Below are 27,905 nucleotides of genomic sequence, written 5' to 3'. Positions count from 1 at the left end.
CCTCATAATGGACCCATTTGCCCCTTGCATTTGCCCCTGATCTCACTTCTCATACGATATTAACATACTATTAAGTGAATCATCAGAAAATGAATTATGTTAATTGTATCATCCACATGGCAAAGTATGGTATAATAAATTATCTCAAACGTTAAGCCATGTCTTGTGCTGTTTTGTACAGTAGCAGCCTTATACTAATCAATAACCAATATGGGGCAGTGCAGAACACACACAACCCGTCGGCGTTGACGGTCTACTCTAGAGATAACATAACATTTTCACAACTTTAGTGTTGCCTGCTTTTATAGTAATCGATCTCCACTCCGGGTATGTATAAGGTTGTCTATGGTTTCTAGATGTACGGAATGTCAATGGATCATGTATGCATAATAAGCAACGGGTGGGGATTCTGTTGTCGACGGTCATGTGGGGCCGGAACCATGTGCAGCAATCTCAGTTTCAATCCCCCTAAATCTTACGGACCACAGGAAGCTCTTACAATTCAAACAATCACGACGATAAAATGGGAATATCTGGTATTTCTTCCGATAATTTAACGTGACGCAGTGAGTGACATCGCACAGTGGAAATTTTGAAGGTGAGATGCTAAACCGTTAAAGTTAGTAACTAAAGTATTGATCACGCTGCTAGCATAACCTATCGTAGACTATAGACTGTAGACTATTTTCTGTGGCACAGTCTTTGCTCCATCACTCGTGGGTGATTGCCGCCTTTTCGTACTTATTATTTAATGCATTCGGTTCATCTGTTATTTTGTGGAGTTATTTTTTAATTCTGAACTTCTATATACACCTTTACAAAGACGAGATTGCATTTCGACGGGACAGATATATTTGGAGTCGTTTAGATTGATACCAGCCCCCCCCCCCCCCCCCCCCTAGCGAAAAAGCTACTAAACGTCAACACTCGCGCTATTACAAAATGGCAGTCTAGGAAATAAACAGATTCATATACATTACACCTTTATTCGTCATCGTGGCCCTTTTTTGTATTTGGGTTTCAATTAATGGTAAACAATGATGTTGTTTGGTGAGCTGTGCCTTTTTCTTGTCACATATTTTACTTGAATATATTTTAATTTCATCACCACTCACTCTTTTTGTGTATGCTTCACAGGTGCCCATCGGTTTCTTTGTAAAAAAAAAAAAAAAGAAAATTGATAGCTGTCAAGTATGGAAGAGGAAATGACGATGACAGTGGAAGGACAGGGGGACCCTGGAGGCATTGAGGGGGAGTCAGGAGTAGACATGCCCACCAGTAACCACAACAAGAGCGCACGGAGTAGACCAAAAGGATCTAAGAAGCTGCAGGTGTGGGTAATGCATGTGGACCTATCAGAGTTTGGTTTAGGCCTTTCAAATGGTGGACCTGCACAGCCGCTAAGGAGCAGAGGGAGTCCTGTAAACTCCCCTCCAAAGCGCCGGGGCCGGCCCAAAGGTTCAGGCTTGAAGAAGCCGGCCCGTAGTGAAGAGAGTCCTGTAGCAGGGGAATCTACCAGGAAGAGGGGCCGGCCCAAAGGTTCAGGCTTGAAGAAGCCGGCCCGTAGTGAAGAGAGTCCTGTAGCAGGGGAATCTACCAGAAAGAGGGGCCGGCCCAAAGGTTCAGGCTTGAAGAAGCCAGCCCATAGTGAGGAGGGTCCTGTAGCAGGGGGGGTGAAAAAGGAAGAGGTATGCTCAAGGGATCCACTTCTTTAAAGGGCACCGCAGAAAGTTGAAAGAGTGAGGACGAGGAAGATGGTGATCCCGGACCACCCAGAAAGAGGGGAAGACCCAAGGGTTCTCTTAACAAGAAAACCAGGCTGGCAGTAAAGAGAGAAGTTAGCAGTGAGTGGGAGTCACGAAGCGACTCCTCTGGTGCCAGAAAAAGCCTAGATGAAGGAAGGGTTGCTGCAAAGCAGACGATAAAAGATGACGATGGATACAAGTCATCTCCGAGAGGGAGGGGAAGACCCAGGAAAGACACCGGGCAGAGGAGTGACCCAGGCCAGAGAGTCCCGGATGGTGCCTCGCCTGCTAAGAGGGGACGAGGGAGACCAAAGGGATCCCCAAATAAAACCTACCAGCGTGTCCATCGATCCGATGGAAGGCCACGGAAACCCAGTCTTCCCTTCGTCCATACAGATCGGTTTGGACCAAAACCAAAGGGGCGTGGCTGACCTAAGAAAGAGACACTTAAACGGGGCCGGCCGAGGAAGAACCCCTTGCCGTAGGCCGGGGATATGATGAGGCCTAAAGTGTGGAAACCACTGGGAAGCCCGCGCAAATACCCACGGCTCGATCCTCCAGAGAGCCTGGTGGACCCCCCCCGCAGAGCCAGAGGCCGTCCCCGCAAGATGGAGATCAAAAGAGGGTTTATTACACGCAAAGCGGCCGCGCCTCAGCCCACAGTACCCAGCGATGGGAGAGCCAGATCCAGGGGGTGTACCTCGGGTAACGTCAAAGATACCCAGAGGACATGTAGCGATGTGGTTTGGAATAGAGGTTGGCTGGCCTCAGGAGACTGCAGTAACAGTCACAGCATGGACAATACCTCTGGTTGGCTGCTGTTGAATACCGAAAACAAAAATACATTGTTTATTGAACAGGCTTATTTTTTATATTTCGTCATTTGGATATGATAGATATACTGCCGTATTTTCATGTTATTCGTGATCAATTGTTCATTAATTAATTTTTTTTCATAGATACTAGAGATACAGAACAAGCATGTATGAGATGTTAACAGAGTCTTTCATTCTATTTTACCTGCTTGTTTTGACTTTTAAAAAATGTAAGTGTCTATTCATTGTGTTCACTGATTGAAATTCTGGGAAGGTATTCCTATTATCAATAAGCTCCAAAATACATTCATTTGAATGTATATGTTGACATATCCAGTCGAGATATAAATAAATCCTATCCAATTTTATTTAGAAAATCTTTTTGCCTTCATTTCAACTTTCAATTTCCTTTCAACTTGTAATACCATTCCTCGGTGTAACAATTGAAAACGTTGAAAGCACTAAATTACATTCCTTGGCATACAAAGGGTCAATATAAGGCTACTCCATTCTGTAGACCACAATCACTCCCATGCCCTAAATAAAGAGCCTCAAGATATACTGAACTAATTTTCAGTGGTCATGGCTATTCTAAATTTGCATTGTATTTAGAATTGCAATATATTCTGATGTGTTCCATGTCATGTGCACACAAGGCTAGATTTGTGTTATCATTCTACAATTAGGCCTCTCGAGTTTTATTTGATTTGTTTGATTAAGTGATGTAGATATTTAACAGGACGCTGAATATGGTGGCATCCATATGTCCAACCCTTTTTAGTGGAATTTATTTTGTGATGTGTTTTGAACCAGAAACCCTTAAGAGTTTGTCAGTTTACTCTTAAAATAAAGTTGTTTGCATTCTTATTTTAAAATGTAGGGTATTTTATGTTTTGTAGTATTCCCCAAGGGGGAAATTTATGTTGCCATTGCCAGTATTTATAATTCTTGTCATCATTGAATCGCTATTATTTATAATGATAGTAATATGTTATATATATATATTTTTTTTTTTATTATTATTATTATTGTGCACTCCACCCTGTTCAAACTTCGTTGGGCCACGTGACACGCAAACTTGCCTGCCTGCCCAATAACCTCGTTCCCACTGCGGCTGGAACGTGGTGCTCAATAAGCGCTATCGGCGAGAAAGAGGGTGGGACTTTCTGTTGAATGGTTTTAGCCAGGGCGAAGGACTCGATTTAGGATATTCATTTTCTTTGCAAGGAATCGGTATTGCTTTGTCAGCATAATAATTACTTATGTATTATCATTGTCGTTATGGTTGTTATTCGTGTACTTTTCTTGTTCTTATATCTACGAGGACCTAGTGTAAACTGCAAGCACAGCTAGCAGGAAGTAAGAGAACGGAAATTTCGTGGCCGCAAACCGGGATAACGCTCCTATCCAGGATCCTCAGCCTTATACCTGCCAGAACGTTACCACCTGGATACACCTGCCAAATTACGAAGCGCCCAACACGGAACTTGAGAGTTTTGTGAAACGGTCGAAAGAATACAATTAATAATAAAGAATCTGATCTGATGGTGGACCCGGTGTAGAAGTCGGTAAGTAAAATTATCAATGTGGTTGGAAATAGGTTTAAGGAGAAGGCTTATTTGGTAGTCCCGGACTCGCAGAACTAGTTTAGCGAAACTACCATTCCCCGCCTTGGTAAACAACCCCCCAGTTTCATGGATACTTCACCGACAAAGTATCAATAATATACGCTTGACCTCATAATGGACCCATTTGCCCCTTGCACGGTGGTATTTGCTAATTGTTTTATTTGAACTGTTCCCCTTTTACGCCAATACATTGTAATATCCTAGGATATACAGACGTCACTGTTCAGTTACCAGTTGGATCGCAGTTACCGTATTTCATAGGCCTTAACTTAAACGCGTTTACTTTAAACAAGTTTTTTTTCCCCAATAACTCAACATCCGTGTAATGTATTGTATCTCACAGTACTGCAGTGATTCCTGGTTTGGTGGCTCTACCTGTTGTAGTTCTATGAGTTGAGCTCGGCAATGTGACGCGTTTTGTTTAGCCAAGGAGAGCTGGGTGTTTTTAGAATGAGGAAAATGGACATCTGACATGTCTTCAACCTTAATATGATATGATATATGAAAACTTAATTTCAGACTCAGGTCCATAAATAGCACAAGACAAATACAATACAAAAATATAAAAAGTCCGTTTATATACAAACATTTCAGCCAGTGCACCCTCAGGCTGGAGGTATAGCGAGCACCTCGGAGTGAATGAAAGGAACAGTTCATATATATATATGCCTTTTATACATTAATGAGTTGTTTGGCATTCATTCAGAGTTCAGTTATGAGTTTTCTGGTTTAGAGTTACTTTTTATAAAGTGTGCTCTGTAGTACACAAAACATTGAATCAGTAATGCAATTGTTGCATTGTTGTTAATGTCCATATCATTACACCGGTCTCACAGTGTCAAACATTTTGTGTGCCTTTTTTTTTCTTTTCCAGAATATTGTAGGCCAACAAAAGAAATTAACTTCAAGATGAGGTTGCGTATTAGAAGGGAGAAAAAGTAATTGACCGACCCCAGCACAGAAACATCTACCAAATACCAGAATCCAAAACCACTTGAATTGTTGCAACAATGTCTGAATTGAAAGCTTTGAACACAGAAATGAGTAAAGAGCTCAGTCCTTCCACTGGTACGTCCAGTGACCCCACCGCCAAAGTCCAAATTCAAGAAAAACACAAAAGCGCTGAGGAACAGGAGCCAGGAGAGGAAGAGGGCAATCAGGAGAAGGAGGTAGAGGAAGAAGAGTCTGAGGCCTGCGCCGCTCTGTCAGAGCCGAGCACGTTACCGTGGCCCGGAGACAAATTGGGGAGGACGCAGGTAGTAGAGGACAGCGGAACAACTTCTGCAATAGACAGAGTATCAGAGGGGGAGAGTGGTGGGAGCCAGAGCAGCAGGCATGCAGAGGGGACGCTGAAGAGACGATCCAAATGGAGGGAGAGCATGCCGGAGGGAGAGCGCTGGAGGGCGTATGAATCTGAGGCACCACACGGGGATAAAGGCTCGGGGTCACTGGCGGACGGCGAGGAAGAGGAGGACGACGACGGGTCGGTCAACTGGATGCCGGAGAAGGCGGCTTTGGTCTTCACTCCCCGGGTCAACATCGTGAACCAGGGGGAGACAGAGGGCGCTCCTGAGGAGAACACGTACCGCGATGACCCCATGAATGAGAAGGAGCCACGAGCTACGAGCACTGTGGAGGTCCACCAGTACTCTGAGTGGCCCGAGGAGGAGGACAACAATATCTGTAAGGACATACAATGTCACATCGTGTGTGTGTGTGTGTGTGTGTGTGTGTGTGTGTGTGTGTGTGTGTGTGTGTGTGTGTGTGTGTGTGTGTGTGTGTGTGTGTGTGTGTGTGTGTGTGTGTGTATATGACAATTTTTTTTGCTTTACTACTACTACTTCTACTTCTTTTCTTCTATACAGCACTGTTTGATTCCCAAAGGAAAAGGGTGTTTATAAATTAAATGCATTATAATTATTGTTATTATATTTTCACAGGAATAATTTGAACATGTCCTTAAGGCGTTCAGATGTAGTCCCACATGGGGTCACTTTAGCTTTGCCCTTTTTAGTCACGCACTGTAGGCCTCTTATGACTCATGTTTACGACTGCGGCCACCTCATTCTCTTCCATCATAAAACACCATCTCTGTTCGCAGACTGCGGCAGTTGTTGCAGTGAGAAACTCCAACTGTGCTTGGCGATGGTGGCCGCCCTGGTCCTCTTCCCCTTGCTGGCTTGGGGGGGCTATGCCCTTCTACCCTTTGATGCTCCGCAACTCAAGAGCACCCCCCTCAGGCTGGTGTACACTCTACGCTGCGCCTTCTTTGCGACAGTGCCCATCATACTCGGTAAGACGTCCCGTTCAGTGTGTTGTCGGGTTTTTTTTTTACCAGCAGCTCCACCTACTGCCTCCCTCATCAACTTGAAAGGCAACGTTTCTTGTGATTTGCACGGTGAATATTACTTGTGTCGTCCCGAGGACTCATTGCTCTGTCTATGATGCAAATGAAAACGTGAACCGCCAAAGCACCCCGAATAAAGCCTGCTCCTCTCTGTCCCTCACTCCCTGTGGTGGTGCTCTGGTGGTGCCCAGGCGTGGTGGTGCAGGGCGCAGCCCGGCTGCGGTTTGGGGAACTGAAGCCGCTCTATGAGGGCACGCTAGAGAGCAGGGAGGTGGCGGCCCACGGCCACTACGTCAACGAATCGCTGTCCCTCTACCTCTTCTACTTCCTGCAGCTGTCGGTCATGGCCACCTACCTCAACCAGGCCCATCTCAAACTGGTGCCGCTGCTCACCATCATATTTGCCATCGGGAGGTAGGTGATGTATGGTTCTTTAAAGGGGACATATTATACCACCAGGTGTGAGTGTGATTAGCCGTTACAAGCGGCACAGAAGCTGTAATAACGGCTTGTAATGTCTAATCACACTCACACCTGGTGGTATAATATGTCCCCTTTAAGATCAGTGTTTTATCCGCAACCTTTCATTACGGCTCATCCACACACCAAAACTGAAATATTAACAGTAATACCAATATCATGCTATCTTTTAGCATCATTATAAAATTGTGTTGGCCTAGGTGTTTTAAATGCAGGACGCTGAGGTGTGGACTTGATTTACCGATCAGCAGCAATCAACATGTATCCTATTTGGCAAATATATATATTTGACTTTGTAATTGGTAAACCTGTGGTGTTGTCTCGTTGCAGGCTCATCTACTGGGTGTGCCTCTCACTGGGCAGCAGCGTGAGGGCTCTGGGATTCGGTTTCTCCTTCTTCCCCATCCTGGTCATGCTGGGCGTCAATCTGTACTACATCTTCTCCTCGGTGGGCCAGGGGGCCGTGTTCGACGTGGAGCCTCCCGCCACGGAGGCCGCGCCCATGCAGAGATGGTGGGGCTGAGGGGGTCGTAGGGCCCCATTTCAAAAGGGATCGGATGGAGTCATATACCCTATTAGAAAAATTAACAACACATCGCATTAAAAGGCAGCTCCTGTACTATTTCTCCTTGTCATACTCTGATCGGACACCTGATAAAACAGACAATATTTACAAGGTGAATGTGACAAAAAGACAAGGCAGAGAACTGTCCTTCAGTGTACAATTTTTTTTAAATAATTAAACTGCAAAGGCTTAGCATGGATGCAGTAGCCTTGACTAGCATCAGTATCACCGTGCCCTAGCCCGAGACCCTGATTGTATGCACACCGAGCTTCAAGGAATGAATACATATTTGCACTTTTCTATAACTAAGGATTACAATAGGGCTCTCAAATTATTCTTGACGTCAGAGCATTTTCTTCTCAGTTATGCATGATCTAGTATGAAGGATATGTGTACCAGGAAGTTGGACTGTTTGCATTGGCTCACGCTGTTCTTTTTTTAGATGATTGGGGCTTTTGATAAAGATAATTTACTTGGGTGAATGCAATGGGATTTTCTTTTGTAGGGAATAACTAAAACAAGTGCAATATTGATTGATTGAAAATAATATCATATTCATACTCATTTATATTTTGACAGCCAAATCACCATACTGTTAATATGTTGGTAATGTACAATGCAATAATAAAGAGTAGTTTGTCTACGCTCTCTGTGCTCCCATTAAAGGTTCCAAAGTGTATGAAACTTAATTGAAGTGTTCAGAAGAATCTTTTAGTTGAGTTTTTGTGAACTTCCACCCAGGGAATTTGTCAGATTTTAACCCAACTATAATTTAATCTTCAGCTCCCAAAACTTCTGTCAAAGATATGAAGAGAAATAAAGAAACATATTGACCAAAAACGCCACTTTGACAGGAAGCTTGCATCTCTAACCAGTGGGTAAATTTGCTTCGCCTACCCATGAGGGCATTATGCCAAGTCAAGATGGGCCATTTTGGCCTTATGTGGGCGCTATTAAAGGGGACATATTATACCACCAAGTGTGAGTGTGAATAGCCCTTACAAGCCGTTTTGAAAATCGGCCTCTTCTGACATCACAAGTGGGCATGTCCACCTAGATGTATGACAGATAGATGAGCAACGTTTGCTACAGTCCACTGAGTAGGCTGCTACACTGATCTATCCAGCACACATCTAGGTGGACACGCCCACTTGTTATGTCAGACCAGGCAGATTTTCAAAACGGCTTGTAACGGCTAATCACACTCGCACCTGGTGGTATAATATGTCCCCTTTAAACTTCACTGGCTCAAGTAAATCTTACTTGATATATGAAGCAAAAAAAACACACCTGGTATAGACAATTACATCTAGCAGTGATGGTCTGAGATGCCTTGCAGCTAAAGCGTAGTCAATCGTCCTACACATTCAGCAATTACAGCTGTTAACCATCGGTCATTGCAGCGGAGAATCCCACACTCAGTTCTCATGGAACATGGTTTTATAACTTGAAATTAGTCCTCTTCCTTCCTAATTCAGATGGGAATCATGCCAGGGGTAGGGCTTCTACTCTTGCGGGCAGTACCATGAGATTTTAAATCACCACAGGGAGTGGATTGATCCCGGTTTAAATCTCAACTGTAATGCACGATTCCAATCTTAAAAACGTAGGATACGATATATTGATTCAATTCAAATCTATAGGTTAAATGTGTACTATTGCATCAAACTTTTGCTAACAAACACTCTGGTTTGATATCGGGCTGGGACTTGCTCCAACAGGGTGTTTGGTGTGGCTTTAAGGTGATGATTGAGTAGTCATATTTAATTAAAGGAGAACCCAAACCCTTGACCCGCCTTTAAAGTATTTAAAGTACCAGATCAGCCAATAAAGAGGTTATGCATGTAACCGTATGTGGGTTTAAACTAGAGGGAGTCAACTAATGCAATGCCATCTGCAAGTGGTGCTACGATTTGGTTTTCCTTTAAAGGAGTGGAGGAATACTACTGTAAAATGTCATTAGGAAATACAAATAGTGGTCTTTGTCAAGAACACAGAGTAGACAAAAAATTGATTTAGAACACATCAGTTTGATATTTCACGGTAGACTATTAAACAAACAGGTTTTAATAAATTCCATTACACCAGTGAATAAAACACAGTTTAAATCCATTTCACTCAGTTTGTCTATTTAATATATAAAATACGGTAAAACATACGCAAAAAGGATAAGGTTTCAAGGGACTTGGATACTTTGGTACAACAAACACTTTTTTGTAAAAGCGGTATAGAATTTTAATAACATATCAGTGCATACTTTGTATATGAAAATATACACAATTGTATATCATTCTCAAAAAACAACAAAAAAAAGAAATATTCCTTTACAACAAAACCCAAAGCAGACTAGCTCAACACAATATATTAGCTATAAATTTCATCTTTAGTATTTCATATGCTACATTTTTCTGAGTTTTTCTATAACTCAAATGTGATGCATGTCCTTTATCATACTGTAACACAACTTGTCATTACTCGAATCCCATGCATGATGTTTTTCCATTTTTATTTGTTGAATTACTAATTTCGGTTGTTTGCCCTGTTCTATAAATATATTCTTTATCTTAATTCAAATTGCAGCATTTAACTGGTATTTCCTTCATTGCATTTGATAATACCACAATAATTGATCGTGCAATTTTCAGCAAGTTGTTTCAAAAAGGAAACCAGTACTTTATGTTTATGATAATGTAAAAAAACAAATTAGGCTATCCTAAACAAAAATAGCACTCAAATAAAAGCTCCAATATATTATAATAAAAGACAATGGAACTGTCACCAGCACAAATTAACAATCCAAAAATAGTGAGATTTTCAAAACATTGTACACGACAAGAAACGGGTGCAGGTTATTCCTTTCTCATACAGATTGTCTCGAGACTACATTGCTAGATTGGACACAGGACCTTCTTATACATGAACATATCCCGCAGAGAGACGATTTCCGAAGCCTATTCATGTGGTGCCACATATTTCAGTCTATCACCAGCTCCTGTAAAACTAGAAGACAAACATAGTGTGTTTTGGGGGTTTAACAAGACAGGTGATTCCAAAGTAAGTGAGTGTATGAAGCACGTCGTCCCCATATGAGGAATGACATCCTGGAGCATTATGTCAACCTGTCCCACCTGAAGAGAACACCTGATTCCTAGTAGGCCGCTGATTGGTCGATACTAAGCGGTTCCGTCAGATCATTGGACAAGACTTCAATTAAAAACGTCCCACCGTGTTGTGACATGCACAAATATAACATGACTTAAACATTAGCTCCTTATGACAACCTCCACAATGCCAAAACATCACTAATATGTACACTATATTGAACTGGTATGTGTTGGTGTGTTCATTTTATCTTTTTGGGATGTGTGTGTGTGTGTGTGTGTGTGTGTGTGTGTGTGTGTGTGTGTGTGTGTGTGTGTGTGTGTGTGTGTGTGTGTGTGTGTGTGTGTGTGTGTGTGTGTGTGTACGCATACACAAAACATCCACGTCCATAACTGCAGTCAAAAGGATGTGTGTGGGCAGGTCTTTTTTACGGATACGACACGCTCCACATGTGCCAATCTCATGCTCTTCTGCGTGAAAAGGCATAATCTAGAAAAGTCCCATGTAAAATAGTTTCACTGGTTATTATAATCAGATATAATTTAATAAGGTACAACACAAAGTATGCTTTTTTCTCTCCCTCCCTCTTTAGGAAATACTAGAAGCCAGTGACTCAAGATCATCCAAATTCATGGTGGTTATAAACAAAGTATCGTGTTACTTTTTGACTTTGACAATTTTTTTTTTGCATGTGGCATTATGAATAATAATAACAACAATATAATGACACCACAATCAAGGCCTCTGTGTGTGAGAGACGGAGAAGTGCACACACCATCAACACTAGCATATAAAAGGTTACTGAAACCAATTCAATTCACCAGCCCTACCTAGTGGTGCGTAACCCCTGCACCAAAAACAAGTTTCAATTCACACACTCATATATGCAAACAGATCCACTGAGAATCAACACATTGCTTGTTTTTAGGGGTATCTAGCAAAGTCTATGCAAATATATTCATATGTACATACACGTCGCCCAAGCTGAAGAGCTAATTCACTTTTGCTGCCAAACTGAAGCTGTAGAAATATAGAAAATGACATTTTTCCTTTCTGTTTTTAGTTTTTTCTTTTTTTAAACCACCGACGTAGGGGAACTAGAGTGGACTAAGAGCTAAATAGAACACCAAGGCTTTTTTTGGATATATAAGGAGTGATTTTTATATAAAGTCATAATCCCTACCTCTTGACAACTAACAGACCTTCAAAAAACTGATTTCAAAATACCAACAGAACAAGTACACTTGGACTGAGAGGATCTAATACTTTCCCTAGTGAACGCCCCCTTCAGCTCAACCATCTCATGCTAGGCGTGTTTGTTTTGTTTTTCCCCCGGTTGACTGGATGGCGTCTACGGCTGGCACCAAACCATGTGACCACTTGGACGTCTTCTGCAACAAATGTACGGCACCGAAGGAGAGCGTGAGGGCGGATAAAAAAAAAAAAAAAAAGAACGAAAGTCTTCTTCTATGGTTCTATGTAGTAGCGTGAGTCCTGGCCGTGGACGAGCGATATATCCCTTAGTGTCTCTGCACCGGAACAAGAGGCATTTGGCATCCGTGTAAGAGAGGTGGTTGATATTGGCACTCGGTGAGGACGCGCCGGAGGCTCCCGTGGCCTTGGCTGCTTAGCGGGCTGACCACAAGAAATGCCGCTTGAAGGGTGTGTGAGCGCCCCCCGATGGGAGGCGGGGGGAATCGTGGCAGGCCGAATGAAAAAAATAACAAACTATTCTCACTCTGCAGCCTTGCTCAGCTCCCTTTCTCCCCCCCCTCTCTCTCTCTCTCTCTGTCCCTTGCCCTCGTCTAAGTGCGTGTCACTGCGCTGGTTCTTCCCATTAAAAAAAACATGTGTGTCAAAGTTAAAAGTCGTTTTCCAAAGCGGTGCAATGGAAGTGATACAACTGGAAGAACACAGACGGTTGTGCGAGGGAAAATGGCACTGGTCAGTTTGGTGAGCGTCCTGTAATGCGGACCACCGGCCCCCCCACCACCACCACCACCACCACCACCACCGTCCCCTCGAGTCCTACTGGAGTACGTGACGTAAACCACGTAGACCATGCTGGCTGAGGACACCCCAATGAGACACCGCTCCACAACCACTTATACTCTAATCCCCGCTCCAAGATGAGGGATTTCGAGTCCATTTCTCAACATTTTGCAATTAAGTATTCAACAGTAATATTGAGTTCTACTGAAAGAGACGACTACGTGTGAAAAGGTGGGTGGGGTGCATGGGGTCAGCAGGCTTTTGCAGTCCGTTACTCTATATCCAATGCCCTGCCTCGGAGAGACGGGGGGGGGGGGGGCTGCCGCGTCCCCTGCCCCACACCAAGAGACGGCTGCCCAGAGACAGGGGAGTCTGGGGGGGCAGTGGCTGAGAGGACGGAGTGGGTACAATTCTGGACAGAGGCTAAATGTGTGATTGGGGGTGGGGGGTGGGGGGGGTGGTAATAAGTGAAGGAGGGTGTGGGTTTAAGACAGGGGTGTGTCTTGCGGGCGATGCAAAGTGTCATGAGGGCGTGCAGATCAATAATCCACACCCCCCACCGCTCTATGTGACCCAGGCATCCAACCTCATGCGCTTGATGTTGCCCCCTTCCTGCTCCTGCTCGCTCTGCGCCCTTAGCAGCTCCGCCGATTGCCCGAAGTCGGGGGGCGGGGCCCGGCCGGCGTTGCCTGCGCCGCCCGACGCCGCCGTGCCTTCCCCTGCCCCGCCCCCTCCCCCTGCCCCTCCCCCGCCCGCGGCGGCGGCGGCGGCGGGGTCGTCGCGGTCGCTGCCCTCGTAGGAGCTGGCGTTGCTGCTGATGCTGTCGGCGGGGGAGCGGCCCGTCGGGGGCTCCAGGCAGAGCAGCGAGCCCGGGTACTGGGGCGGGGCCGTCAGGATGGAGGTGGAGGAGGAGGAGGCGGCGGAGGAGGTGGAGGTGGGGGGAGGGCAGGGTGTGCTGCGATCGCGGCCGGGCGAGACGGGCTCAGACTTGATGCTCACCCCGGAGGTGGTGTTGACGGTCAGCATGGCGCCCTGCGGTATGTGGGAGATGGGCCTGTGGGTGGGAGGTGGGGGGAGACGGGAAGAGGGGGGGGGGGGGGCAGCAAGCAGATGGGAGGAAGATGGACACAAAGAAAGCAGTTGTCAGCGGGTTATTAGATAGAGGAGAAAAAGCCGTCACTCGTGTCAGACAACAACCGAGGCCACGTTACATGGCAACAGCAGCGACAATAATAATAAAAAGACAGGACCCGAGGCAACAATTGAACTCATTCCAAGCAGTTTGCGAGCATAGAGCTTACAACGCATTGTCGCCAATGCGCCTACATAAAAACAACTCAATAACAGGCCAGAAAGCGTGAAATGGTTTCGATGACTGGAGTGATTTGCCATGAATCAGCAAAAAAAAAAAAAACTGCAAACATAACAAATCAGTCAATCAATCAATCAATCATCCTGTCTTGGAGTAGACCATGGGGGAAAGAACCGGAACTATGCCACGTCTCTTTCTCTCTGACTGCAAGACAGATTTTCGTACATGCTGAGGAGAGAGGGGCCGGTGTGTTTGTGTGTGTGTGTGTGTGTGTGTGTGTGTGTGTGTGTGTGTGTGTGTGTGTGTGTGTGTGTGTGTGTGTGTGTGTGTGTGTGTGTGTGTGTGTACGTGTGTACGTGCGTGTGTACGTGCGTGTGTACGTGCGTACGTGCGTGTGCATGTGGTGACGATTGGCAGCAACAAAAGCACACAGACACGGGGTGAAGACAGGTAGTGTAGTGGTGTACAGTACCGGCCCAACCACTCATCTCTACCCAACAGCAGGTTGGACGGAGAGCCAATGCTGTGAGGAGGAAAAGGAGAAGGTTGGAGGCCGGAAACCAAAACAAACCAAAAGGGAGGAAGAGGTCAAAAGGCAGAAGGCGTGGGATGAGGAGGAGGAGGAGGAGGAGGCTGAGAGAACGACATCATTGCAAAGGCTCTTGCAACAATGTGTTACAACAAGCTTGGGATGGCATACGTCTACAGCTGTTGTAGTAAAACTTCCTAGTTTATATATGCAAGCATATAAGATAAATTGATATAGTGTAAACTGCAATCCAAAACAAATCCCAAATAAAGAAGAAGAGAAAGGGTTGGAAAAAATAAAAATCTGCATTTTACAATGTTAGCAATTGTTGGCTATTTAACAATAGCCTAATCAAATATAAATGTTTAACCTTTTCATATGAGGTTTAAATAAATAAATACAATTGATGATGTTTTTCAAATTAGGGTTCTTAATATACACTTCAACATCCAGAATAAAAAAATGTATGAACATGTAATCCTGCAAACAGCAACTTGTGAAGGCGTTTCATTGTTTTCCCCAATGGAGGAAACACCTTTTACTAAAGGATCTGCAAGCTCACAAAAAAGGTTACACTCTCTCTCTCTCTCTTTCTCTCTCTCTTTCTCTCTCTCTCTCTCTCTCTCGTGGCTGTTCACCTCAGATTTGCTGCCAGAGACGAGACCTGGCTGGACAGCTCGCTGCTCTGCTTGTCCATACCCCACATGCTGTGGACAAGAGGGAGACAAACACACACTTTCAAGAGGCCGCCCGGCGCCAGATCATGCTTCTGTTTGGTCCTACTGATGTGTGCAACGTAACGGGACCACTCCTATTCTTCACCCCCCCAGGGCAAGGGGGGGATCTGGGAATAATCCCCAGTGTCCAAGCTCTATCTGAAGCATAGCAATTACATATTCCTATACATAACCGTTTCTCTTTGTTGCCATTGCAACAGATTCCTCCAGATTCCTGCGCTCCATTCTGGAAACTTAAACGTGTGGTTGCTCCAATATCGATTGTATGCCTCAAGTCTTCTCAGACTCACTTGGAAGTCAAGTGTCAGCGTCTGCCTTGGGACCAACAACCAATGTTAATGCAGGGTTTAGGAACGTTGCTTATTGAGCTTAAGTGTTCTTACGCTACAAGCCACACGTTGTATGTAGTGTGGGAACTATGTAAGTAATGAACCACAACCAGTTGAGCTGATAGTCATTCACGTGACAGCCCAGAGTGGTTGATTCTGCTTGAACCACAGTAACCAACAATAGATGTGAGTTGCTTATATCTATTATTGTTGTTTTTTACCTACTTAATCAGCTGTTATGTTTAAATAACCTTCCACGATGCTATGAAGGTGCCATTTGTTTTGCATTGTAAAGGAATGATCTGGTCCAAGGTTTGATTCCACCCCTGTTAATGTGGATCTGTAGCCAATTGGGAAAGGGGGTCCCAATATTAAAAAATATAATCAGAATGAAATATTCAACAATACAGTGGTATAAATACATATAACCTGTGTGTAATTATGAAGTGCCCAACAACTGTGTACTGTAGTCAAAGAATACCATGATCTCACATCGTCTAAACTGTCACTCACTCCACTGTCACAAACTACACTCCAGCTTCAGTTTCATTTTAAAGACGACATATTCATACTCTTCCCCAGGTCATTGCACTCTACCTGCTGAGCACAGTTACAGGCGAAAGGATGAAAACAAAGTGAGAAGGTGAGGATGTTAGTGAGAGACCAATTCACTTATTTCTCTTCTGTGAATTGCTAGCTTGGCATAGAGGAGGATTCATGGCATGATCCACAATACTCTGTGGTTTTTGCAGAGTAAAAAGACGTTTAGCAGAGTAAACGACAAGTTGATTGCTGAGTACATGTATGAATAGAGAGGCCGTGTTTAGCTGGGCACAGGCCATGGGTGACAGTTTACAGTAATAGTAAAAAAACAGCCTGCAAGGAGGAAGAAGAGACGTGCATTAACATTAAGCTTACACCAGGTTGCTGAGTGACGCAAGACTCAGCTGCTGCTGCTGTTGCTGTTGCTGCTGCTGCTGTTGTTGTGGTTGTTGCTGGGAAACAGTCTGCTGTTGCCAGGTCACGTTAGTGGGCAGCAGACCGCCAGGTGAGGCCAGGGCATGCAGAGCCGTGATGTCAGCACTCGTCAGCTGGTATTCTGAGAGAGAGAGAGAGAGAGTGAGAGATAAAAAAAAAAGAGAAAGAAAGAGAGAAGGCAAGAGAGGTATGAGGTCAGTGGAAATCTGCCAATTTGAATCACGTTTGAGATAAATTGGTGGAAAATCGTAGAAGAACGTTTGATGTGCCAAATACTGTGGGTGAGTCAAAACATATTCCAACATAATAAAAAACAACAAAAAAAAAAAACAGTGTGTATGCGTGTGTTTGCCCCCCTTTCGTTTGCTCCAGCTCACCTGTGTTGTACGCGGTGGGCATGGCGGAGAAGGGCATGCCCTGGGCCAGCAGGCTGGGAGTTGCCACGGAAACCACGGGCGTGGTGAGGGTCTGGGCCAGTTGGGCCCCGGTGGCTAGCCGCTGGGCGTTCTGACGGGGGTGGGGGGGGCAGAGCACAGCAGGGGAGAAGGAGGGTGTGAGTGCGAGAAGCAGCATCGCTAAGCACAAACCCGGCGACAACGGTAATGGGAACCACGATGACTTCGATGCACTTGCTCTGTTGGGAACTTGATGGCACGGTTGATGTTGGACGCCATGAGGAGTACGGTGAACAGGGCAGGAGTGTCAGGAGGACCTTGTGACGTCATGCATGTTAGATTTAATGTATGCTTCCCGTTGGAGGCTCTGCCCTTCGAGAGCAACCAAATGCAAAGAATCCCACCACATAGAGGACAAATCTGTTGGAACAGTTAAAGGTGGGATCAAGTGACATTTCATCCAATCAAAGAGCATATTCATCTTGGAGTGGTGTTACTGTGGTTGGATTTCAGCATTTGATATTTCTTTAAAAAGGCAAATCACATTAAAGGCAATTTCCGTCAAAGTCAACGAATATATTCTCCCAGAATCTAAAAGCGCATGCACTTTTATGTTGTTATGTTGTGAATTAACCATAACCTCACAAGGATTGAGGGTAATTATCGGAGAAGAGATGACATTGACTGACAGTAAAAAGCCTTTAATGTGACTTCAGCTATGTTTCATGTGATTTGTTGGTTGGTGTAGATAAGACTCAGTGCAGGTTGCTAGTTAACAAGGGACATGCTTTGCACTGTAAAAATAATAAATTAATACAGAAACATTCCTTCCATGCCTGATGCCGTCGAGAATGGGAACAAGGCAACATCTCCAAATGAAGACATTTCATTTAGGCACAATCAACCAGTGAGTTTCTTGACAGTTTTTTCCCCCATCAACGAAAAGTTTTCGATCACACGGGTATCATACTAAGATTGTCCATGACCATGCCGGAACAAAATATCCACCACCAGTTTTGAACAGCATGCATTCACGTGAACAGAACCACTGACTCTTACCCCCCCCCCCCCCCATCACCCACCCTACTCCCATCAAGACCAACCCAGAGAAAGGTCAGTGGACAAATCAATCCCAATTTTCTCAGGCACGTGTGGGAAGGGGTGATTTAACACTGAGCTAATGAGTGGGGGGGTGCGTTGAATGGCCATCGAGTCATGCGTAAGAATAAACAAAAATGACGTGGAGAAGATTCACCTCGTTCACCAATTCCAGCTCATCCTCTGTCTGCAAAGGCCAGTAATAAAGAAGGTCACATCTCTGAACCTGGTGCACAATACGTAAGCTAACACTAATGCTAACGCTTATGCTAATGCTAACATGAATGCTAAAGGAAACACCGAACACGGCGAAACATCAGCAGGGGGACATCACAAAAGGCGGGTCATCAATGGACCAATGCTACCAGCGTGGTGTTAACACATGGAGCAGAGCAAGGAGTGATTGAGTGCAGGTTCATCAGTACTTTGCAGAGCATCGCTGTGGGATAGACCCTGCTCCATATCAGGGACTAGAAACCCAAAGCCATCTCTGTCTCTAAACACGGCAAGGCTATCCTTCCACCAGTTCCGATTTTTACAAAATAAACAAACAACATTTTTATAGAAACATAAATATAGAATTAAAAACATAGAAATGTACATTGATATTCTTGTATCATGTTGTCAATTCATGGGGTGGCACCTAATTTACCACATTTTGCATCTCTTAAGCAGCATTACAATTAATCAAAAACAGCCAATTAAAATATCTTTGATTTATATTTGTTTGAGCCACTGGGTTCCCCCCAACACACAGGGGGTCCAGCTGGTTCTTACTAGGCTGTTAAAGGAAGCTACACTGTGTGGCTGTGTGTCAGATGGGGGAGGTGGCTTCCTGGTCGGGTCTATCTTACCATCTGCATGAGGCTCTTCCCACCCTGTGAGGTGATGACTCGCAGGTCTGGCTTGCGGCTATTCACTATCTGGGGGCTAGGGGGCGGCGGCGAGGACTTGGCCGGAACTACTTTCCCCAGACTGTTGCCGTTGGAGACAGTGAGGAGTCCTGGGGAGGCCCTGGCACTGTTGTATCCGTTAGCTGGATGGGAGCAAGAAGGGTTTCATCATTGACTTGCACTCGGAGAAGAAATATGCAAACATTTAACTAAATATAGCTAAATAGATGTGAAACAAATGTGAACTAAGGGGAAATGCGTGAAATAAATATAAAAGACATACATTTTTACAAAAAAATGGAATGTGCATGCACAAATGTTCCAATGACCAACAGTGATTGAGTGTTGCTTTTGCTGCGAGTGAAGACAGTTTGCTCCAAAAGGATCACACAACTCTTCGTGTAAACATTGTAAACAAGGACCTTGCCAAGAGAACGGCGGGCAATTGACAAGTGTTGTGGGCAGTTTATTTTCTGTTACTGTTCAGCTCATTATGTTAACCTGTAATTCCTGTATCTACCAGGTCACAACTCTATCCATATATCCGCCAATACTATGATAACTTGAATGCTGAACAGAACTAGGAATAACGAATCCCGAGAAACCGGAAAACATTACACCTACTTGACCATGATTGTAACAACACAAAATCTGAGTAAACACTTGCAAGCATATATGCAGTGTTAATGATCATAAATGAGTCCTCAAGTTGAGTCCTTTTACAGCTGTTGGCATTCACTTTGATTCTGGATAATATCTAGGCCTACATCTGCAGAAAAATGTATTGCCAGATGCCAATCCAAAGAGTTACACGCATATGTATCTGCAATAATGACGAGCATCACAGAAGAATTTGGAACATTGTTAATATCATATTTGATCTAACACGGTATTTCAGTAATACTTACGGACTGGACTTGGACATCCGCCGTTAGAATTGTTGGGATCCCCCCCTAGAAGAGCTCCTGTAAGAAAAATAATAATTCACACTTAATAAGGTGCATTGTGTGGGATTTACTGGCATCTTGCAACCAACTGAATACCAACCCCCCCCTACCTACTGATGTCTCTGTCTATGACAGCATCGAGCAGCCAAGTGCAAACTTATGAGGTTCATTGATAGACAGATAAATTGTATTTACTTATTTAGTCTGTAAAACTATAGGTCATTGCTCAGAAGTGAGATAGCAATCCTAAGATTAGATAAGAAAGCGTCCGCTCTTCGATCTGTTCTGGGCTACTGTAGAAACATGGCAACAGGGCATGTAAACAAAGAGAAAGGTACGGACAACATTAATGAAATCCATCGATCAGAATTCAGAAATGTCCAGGTCATTTTAAGATACAAGCCTGATGAAGGGTTACGTATTGCAACTTTAAGAGAAGTGAGGCAATTCTTTAGGCTTAATCCAGGCTTCTAAATGAATTAATCTAAGACTTATTATAAAAGGTTATTACATGGTTGTTTGTATTTTCCATTTTGGTAATCAAGCAATTCATTTATTTGCAATATGCAAATATTTGCAAAGCATATCTCTCTGAAAATGTTAAATACACATTTGAAATATAGAGCAACACATCTCAAGGATACCTCTGGGTGATTTGAGAAGCGTTTTTGATCTAATGCTCAGCCTTGACTCATTGTGGATGCCACCAGACCTGTCAAGTGAAGTTAGATTCACTTTTGGAAAAAGGTCACTACGGATTTAAAACCACAACGTTACATCACTCATGAATAACGACTTCAAGAGATCATCATCCAACTTCTGGTCACCTTTCGAGCTACCGAACAGGCAAATGTTGCAAATGAATATGCTATTTTTAGCTTCTCATTCCACTGTCTAAGCACTTCAATGTGAAGCAGAAATGCGCCTATTTCCCCCCTGATGAAAACGATCTGGGGGTTATCTCACAGTGGGGGGTGATTAAACAGTACAATGAGGCACCCCGGCTGTAGCTCAAAGTGACGGGCCGGGATTTTATGGATTGATTCCAGTGGCTCAGAGAAGGTTCAATTATCGGAAGTGTGTGGAAGCGTTGCAGGTAGGCTGGTCAATGTGCCATTATCCGTGAGGCCTGATTAGGCCGTCCCTCAAGCGCATGCTGAGGAATCTCATTTGCCCCGGTGGCTCACCTGCGCTTGCCGGTCGCTGTGGCAACCCAGGAGACACCGTGTTTCTTTGGAGCGTTGGTTGCTGTGGCGACAGGAGGTGCGTGTCGGAGAGAGTGGAGGATGTCACATAGGACGTGGTCACCAGGGTGTTGCCCGGGTTACTGAACTGCAGTGGGCTCTGATTGGACGCCTGGACTGTCACGGGCATGGAGAACGAGGGGGCAGTTGCCGTCGACTGCTGTAGAAAAGCAGAGAAACGACATTTGTTTTAGAGTCAAATGCATAGCCAGACATCGGAGGGTTAAGGTTGGGACTAGGGCCTGGGGCGGGACTTACGCCGTAGCGCTTGAAGAGGATGTCCAGGTCTTCGGTAGTCTTACGATACTTGTCATCGTTCAAGGGACTCTGATCGATGGAGTCTTCCCCGTCGGGCTCTGGGCTGTCGCAACCATTGAAGCCCTTCTTCCGCAGGGTCTGAGAGGGCGAGGAAGAGGTTTAACCAAAGGGAGGAGGAGGAAGGAGGAGGCCAGGAACATGCCATTTGCGTTATGTGTGGTGTGCACAGGACAGCTTACGTGACCCGTTGGAACAACACAGCACACAACTCTAATGAAGCCGGTCATACTAATTCTAGCAGCCGACAAAATGACCCCTGCCACTTTGAACCCATTCTGATTGAAAAACACACTTGTTATCAAACACAGGGCTCACCTCGATTATGTCGGCGTTGGTGCGGCTCTCGTGCGGCTCGTTGTACTCTGTGTATTTCAGCAGGACCTTGTCCATGTCGGTGCTGGCGTACTGAAACAGCTTGTTGGAGTGGTTGAAGATGATGAGGGCAATCTCACAGTCGCACAGCACACTCAGCTCATACGCCTTCTTCATCAGACCAAACTTCCGCTTGGTGAACGTCACCTGAGGGGACGGGACACGACATTTATACACATTAACACATTTCTGACCTGTGGCCCCTCAAAGCGCCTTACAAATAGTGCCACACATGAACCCATTTATACACACATTCACACATCGATGGAGTCAGCCATTCAGGGCGACAGCCAGCACTCGGGAGCAGTACGGCTCAGGCCACTTGCTTGGGGATATCTCAAAGCTTGGCAAGGAGATGCCGGGGATTGAACCAGCAACCGACTCTACCGTCGGAGCCACTGCTGCCCAGCCACTGCCATTTGTTTTGTTTTTGCATAAGTGCCTACACAAGTATAGTCAGTCAGTCACACTTCCTGGGGGAAGTGCTGGCCTCCAGCATCTACAGCAGAGGCATCACTCCTCAGTCAGGCTGTTAGTTTAGATTCTCTCCATGGCACATGTGTAGATGATAAGAAGCCAACCCCGCTCCCTGTCCACTTCTTGCAGGAGCAATTTATCAAATGGGGATCTGGTCTAAACAGGATGGTGGCAGGTGGCAGTGAAAAGCACTCATACATAGAGAAGGAAAAGCGTTGTTGATTTTGGTGGCCACAGCGACGGAACCTTGTCATAAACAGCAAACGGTCTCTATAGCAACTGATCTCCAGCGAACAAGCCTTTGATTCCATCAGTAGAAGATGTTTTACAGATTAACCCTTGCATGTTAAAGAGAAAGTGATTTGCTTAACATCTTTGGGATGATCATTCAGAGGAGAGTATTTTTTTATACATCGTCAACCTATATAGAATAAAGCAACACCTTTATGTGTGCAAAACTGAGCCTCTAGAAGCAAATGGCTTGTGGGTAGCTTATTCAGAGAACCCAATATCATTTGTGGATATATTATGAAAAAAAATCATTGTGCCTCCATATTTGTCCTCATCTCCGACTTGGTTACCGCACTGAAGGCACACACAGTCTTCTCAGTGGTGCCGTGTTGGGTGGTCTCGTCACACGGTTGGCCAAGTGGTTTAATAGCCTCAAGACGACTTATTGTCCCCTTCAGCAACATTGATGGCCATAGAGCCTCTCCACCCCACTGGCGGCCGATCAATGCTTTAGGTCTGAGAGCCGATCTGCTGGACACGTTCCCATAACGAAGAGGAGCGAGCGTCACTTTTAAAGTCAACATGAAAGGGTCTGGTACTAGCAGACGATGGGGTGTTAAGATGCCTGCTAATTCCTGGGCTTGGTTCTGCTTCAGCCTGGAGCTCATTAGTGGCCTGATGGAGCGTGTGTTTGGCTTCAGAGTCACTTAGTTATGAGTGCATTCACACATCATAGCGCTACATGATGTGAAGCCCCTCTCGGTGGATGATCAGAGACTCCCAAGTTTCCTTCCCTGTCTCGTCTCAGCCCTCCAGGAAGCAATGCTATCCAGCTGGGCTTCCTCAAACATGGCCTAGCATGACCCCGCATTTTAGATAAGACAAAATGCTCTTTTGATTCAAGGTGGTACAACATGTGGTGTGGTGGTACTAACTACTGTGGTGCTACTAACTAGTAAATATCCCTATTTGACCGACAGTAGTGATCGTTACCACACAAGACTCTCATCTTACCTGTTTGTTCCTCTCATCCGTGATCCGCTGGATCTGGATCTTTTTCCTTCCCATGGTGCCTTGTGACGGCGGAAACGCACAGCCGCGTCAGTCAAGAAGAAAACGGCCCCTCGGTGGGTGTAACCTATGACCTCTTACTCGTGTGCAGAAAACCCCATACACGGTCATGCATGCCAGTAAAGGAACTCTGACACATACAAACACACACACACACACACACAAACGTTTGGTTTGGTGGAGTGGACGGTGCTCAGTTCATCGTTTGCTTAGTAGGGACAAAGGTGGCCAATTGCCCCCCCCCCCCTCCCACTGTTGCCGTGGTACGACAGATGTCACTCTCCTCCTATGGTCGAGAGACACAGACACAGGGAGACAGAGACAGAGACAGGGGGAGAGAGAGGTTAGACAACATTTCTCAACCTTATGATCGGCCACACAAACAATCAATGTGAATCCACTATGTGTGGAGAGAAGGAGGGGGAATCCCAGGGTCATGTACACCGTATTTTATGTGTGAGCGGGCCAGCCAGAGACTATGAAGTAACCTGTGAATCATCAACATATTCCAACGCCTACAGCCCGAAAGCTGCTCATCACGTGCGTTGTGCACCGGCCAGCGACTACACTGCTAGGACCCGTCATGTCGCTAGAGAATAAACGAATAATAACAACAATGGCAACAGGCATTCAAGGCTTTTCTGTTCCTCCACGTGGACGTCATGAACACAATACCCAAAGGGACAGGATATTTGTTATTAAGAGGGATCAGAGTTAACCGAGTGCAGCTGTGGGACAACTGCTGCTTACATTTTGTTTCATCTGGGGTTTCGTGTGCACGGTAGTGTGACATGCAGACACTCTTTCACTTTTATAACCCCACTTGCATCCACTCAAGCCAACATCAAATCTGGAGGTATAGAATGTTTAATAAAACGTATTTATGAAAAACAGTAGCATTGGTTTAGATGGTCTGCCCGTCGGTCTCATCCGATAGTACAACCCTTCTCACACATCCCTTGAATCATACAGCCCCGAGCCCCCCCCCCCCCCATGTGATTATTTGGTCATTAGCTAACTGCACGGCTATATTAGCATATTAATCGATTAAGTTGGAGAGAGTTATGATATTAACAGACTGCTAGTGCCATACACTCAGCCGTGACAGAGCGATGTTCACAGGAAACCGTTTGTTTCCATGTGAATCTGACCAGAATGGGGCAACACCGTGAGGCTTCCTCCTCGTGGCGCTCTCCCTACTGCCCCCTGCATGGCTGCTCCCTCATTACAGTAATGACACAGCCCTTCCCCCCATAAGGTGCCGATGGCTCAATTAAGAGCTGGCTGGAGGTCTGATTGAGGCCCAGGATAATGAGCTTCAACTCTGGATCCGGCCGGCTCCTTCTCCCACTGTGGCAGAACCCAGAGAGGCTGGGAGAATTATTCTTTATAGTGAACATGGGACTCTGGTCTGCGGCTCAGTTTGACCATATACCAATATAGTGACCTGGGCCGTACCAATATAGTGACCTGGGCCGTACCAATATAGTGACCTGGGCCTTACCAATATAGTGACCTGGATCATACCAATATAGTGACCTGGGCTGTACCAATATAGTGACCTGGATCATACCAATGTAGTGACCTGGGCCGTACCAATATAGTGACCTGGGCCATGCCAATATAGTGACCTGGGCCATGCCTATATAGTGACCTGGGCCATGCCTATATAGTGACTTGGGCCATACTTATTTAGTGACCTGGGACATACCAATATAGTGACGTGGGCCATACTAATATAGTGACCTTAGCCATACTAATATAGTGATCTGGGCCATACCAATATAGTGACCTGGGCCATACCAATATAGTGATCTGGGCCATAATTATATAGTGACCATGGCAATAGAATAGTCCCCTGGGCCCTATGAATAAGTCATCTGGGGCAGCTCTGCGTTATAATGTTTGGTGGTGTTGATGTCACACTGATAAAGAGGGATTGTGCTTCGCTGAAATCACTCCAGGAATCCCTTCTGTGACTGATGAATATTCTTTTGATGAAAAGAAAAATGGGGCCGAGGGTGGGCATCTGTCTCTTTTGGAGAAGTGTAATTAGTGGCAGTGACCTTTAGCAGATTATGCCTTGGCCAATGAAATTTGCCAAATGCTCATAAGATGAATGGAGGATGCCTAGCAGGAGATAGCCAAGCCCTAGCCCCACGGACGAGGGGCTTGTCTAATGTGTTCACCATGCACTGGGAACATGCATCCATGATCGTGTCAACATAATGACTTGTATCTTTACATGCCTAAAACTAAAACCTGCAGACAATGAAGCAGGGGATGTATTAACACTCACGGTCATGTTTGTGTTTATTATTACATGTGTTGACCTAGCTTACATGTCCTAGGCTAATATTTCACAATGCGTCGGCAAAAGCAGTTTCCATAGCATTCGAGGATTAGAGCAACAGAGTAACCAAAACCTAAAGTGAAAGACTGGTTGTAAATGGTGATTGCATTTTCTAATTAGCTAGGATAATGCCAGATTAACCAAATGTATTACTATAAAATATCAGGATTAGCAAAAATGTCAACAGCACAGAACCTAGAGCTGGCCAACAACAATCAACTTATTTCCATGGTGCTTCGTTGAATTTAACTACACAGAGATCCAAATAATACTTTATACCAACTTTTAGAGGTTTTAAATTTTTAAGAAAGGGTTTTAAGGCTCACAGTGACAGATGAAATTAAATTAAATGAAAAGCGCAAATAGTCTCTCACAAGGAGAATTTGTCATTCATACAAGGCCTGAACCTTTTGTAACTTTCGTTTTTTTTTGTCTCTTAATTTGTTTAAAAAAGGCCAGAGTTGAAGACACTCTTTAAAAAGAAAAGAAATTCAAACATGATGAGGACCAAATGTACACTACTATGCTATCTTCGATGTCCAGTATGTAACACTTTTGAAAAGTGAAGTTCACTGTCTGAAAATGCTCCTATTAGTACTTTAATTTGAATCAAATGTAATCTCATGTCTTAATGGGAGTTTTACAGCTGCACATTAGTCTGTGTGTATTGACTTAAGTGCTGGTTAAGCTTGTTTAAATATACCGAAATGCAATTTATAAACAGTATTATCGGCCTATTGTGAAAGTAAGCGTTATAAGCAGTTATTCGCCTGAGGATGTAGGCCTTCATGATGTTGGAATTTGTTTTATACCAGGATCGACATAACATTTTGAAACTGTTGCATCACTGACTTGATTGGACCTTGGACAAGGAGATGTCCCAACGCCCTCCAAAAAATTAGCAGAAAGCATTGAAACCATGGTGCATGTTTCACGAGGTCATCCGTGTTCAATATGCAGGGTTTTCCCTCTTTTTCTCTCCCTCTACGTGTGTGTGTGTGTGTGTGTGTGTGTGTGTGTGTGTGTGTGTGTGTGTGTGTGTGCGTGTGTGTTTGGGTTTAATGATAGTACAACAGGGTGCTGGCGTATACTCTAGTCTATAAAACATGTGTTTGTGCTTCACACTGCAGCTTTTGAAAAATTGTGTTTCCTTCAGGCACTGAGACAATTTAATAGCAGTATGCCTTGTGGGCAGACTGGACCCCCTGTTGTTATTTCACTGTATATAAAAAAGTGGGACTCTTCTACCCAGCAAGGCTGACAACCATACATCCTGATGGTGATTTACTAGGAGGCATGGCTTCAACAAATTGGCCTACTTCTTGCTTAACTTGCCTAACTAGCAAGAAAATAAGATTACATTTGCTACAAAGTAAAATAAACAAATTGGCTACACTCAAACTCACGCCTTTTAGTTTAACAACACACCTTTAGTTGGATAGTTACACCTATTTTGCATAGTAGTATTACACACAAATAGCAAGTGATACTAGCAAATCACATTTATACAATTAATCAATACATTAATTACATAAATAATGGCTTGAATTAAGAACACAGAGCTATCCAGAATTGTGCAGAATCAATGCTAGAATCTCTAAACAAAAGTATTATCGACACTATAAATGAAATGTAGATCATATATTATGACTCAAGTAAGACTGGAAACAGGGTCTTCTTAAGTGAAGTCCGAAGGGCAGAGGATGAACAGCGTGGAACAATAGGCCTCTTATCTGTGCGGTTCGTCTATTGGCTACTTAATGACATTAGGCTAGAGACCTAGATTCATCTGTACTGGAGTATTCACTCAAGGTTGCTTTGCTTTCAGATGTGTACAAGCTCGTAGCCTACTATCCACAATATTGTGGTGAATATGGTCAGTTGTCGCTTACAGCCAAGTGGGCCTATTGGCCGCGTACAAACCGCGAATCTCATTTGACAGATTTA

General features: G+C 44.6%; 2 protein-coding genes and 1 pseudogene across 5 annotated transcripts in view; 2 read left to right on the top strand and 1 right to left on the bottom strand.

Moving 5' to 3' along the window:
* The first annotated feature begins 487 nt into the window (after positions 1-487).
* On the top strand, positions 488-3,364 carry LOC311365075 (annotated as a pseudogene). Its single transcript, XR_014684220.1, has 2 exons — positions 488-598; positions 1,138-3,364. The product of XR_014684220.1 is annotated as an uncharacterized misc_RNA (transcript).
* A 630-nt stretch (positions 3,365-3,994) lies between these two features.
* tmem79a (transmembrane protein 79a) lies at positions 3,995-8,332 on the top strand. The gene is made up of 5 exons (XM_084484661.1): positions 3,995-4,128; positions 5,063-5,871; positions 6,290-6,481; positions 6,727-6,949; positions 7,346-8,332. The coding sequence occupies exons 2-5, from the start codon at positions 5,199-5,201 to the stop codon at positions 7,536-7,538; spliced, it is 1,281 nt and encodes a 426-aa protein (XP_084340787.1). The 5' UTR covers positions 3,995-4,128; positions 5,063-5,198; the 3' UTR covers positions 7,539-8,332.
* A 4,772-nt stretch (positions 8,333-13,104) lies between these two features.
* LOC311365199 (myocyte-specific enhancer factor 2D homolog) overlaps positions 13,105-27,905 on the bottom strand; it is a 15,298-nt gene continuing 497 nt past the window's right edge. The window contains exons 2-12 of one of the 3 annotated variants that reach the window (XM_084484719.1): positions 23,549-23,891; positions 21,770-21,973; positions 21,395-21,532; positions 21,080-21,296; positions 19,854-19,910; positions 18,907-19,088; positions 16,937-17,066; positions 16,500-16,680; positions 15,154-15,222; positions 14,459-14,509; positions 13,105-13,728 (exon numbers count right to left, since the gene is read on the bottom strand). In XM_084484719.1, the coding sequence (XP_084340845.1) occupies positions 13,239-13,728; positions 14,459-14,509; positions 15,154-15,222; positions 16,500-16,680; positions 16,937-17,066; positions 18,907-19,088; positions 19,854-19,910; positions 21,080-21,296; positions 21,395-21,532; positions 21,770-21,973; positions 23,549-23,602 (1,773 nt within the window). In that variant the 5' untranslated portion in view covers positions 23,603-23,891 and the 3' untranslated portion in view covers positions 13,105-13,238. The remainder of the gene's footprint in view (positions 13,729-14,458; positions 14,510-15,153; positions 15,223-16,499; positions 16,681-16,936; positions 17,067-18,906; positions 19,089-19,853; positions 19,911-21,079; positions 21,297-21,394; positions 21,533-21,769; positions 21,974-23,548; positions 23,892-27,905) is intronic. The other 2 variants (XM_084484720.1, XM_084484721.1) reach the window with 2 other exon arrangements.

This window comes from Micromesistius poutassou, assembly GCF_964030765.1.
Source record: "Micromesistius poutassou genome assembly, chromosome: 20".
NCBI lineage: Eukaryota > Metazoa > Chordata > Actinopteri > Gadiformes > Gadidae > Micromesistius > Micromesistius poutassou.
Note: the sequence above shows the minus strand (reverse complement) of the source record. Positions and strands in the feature narration are given on the sequence as shown.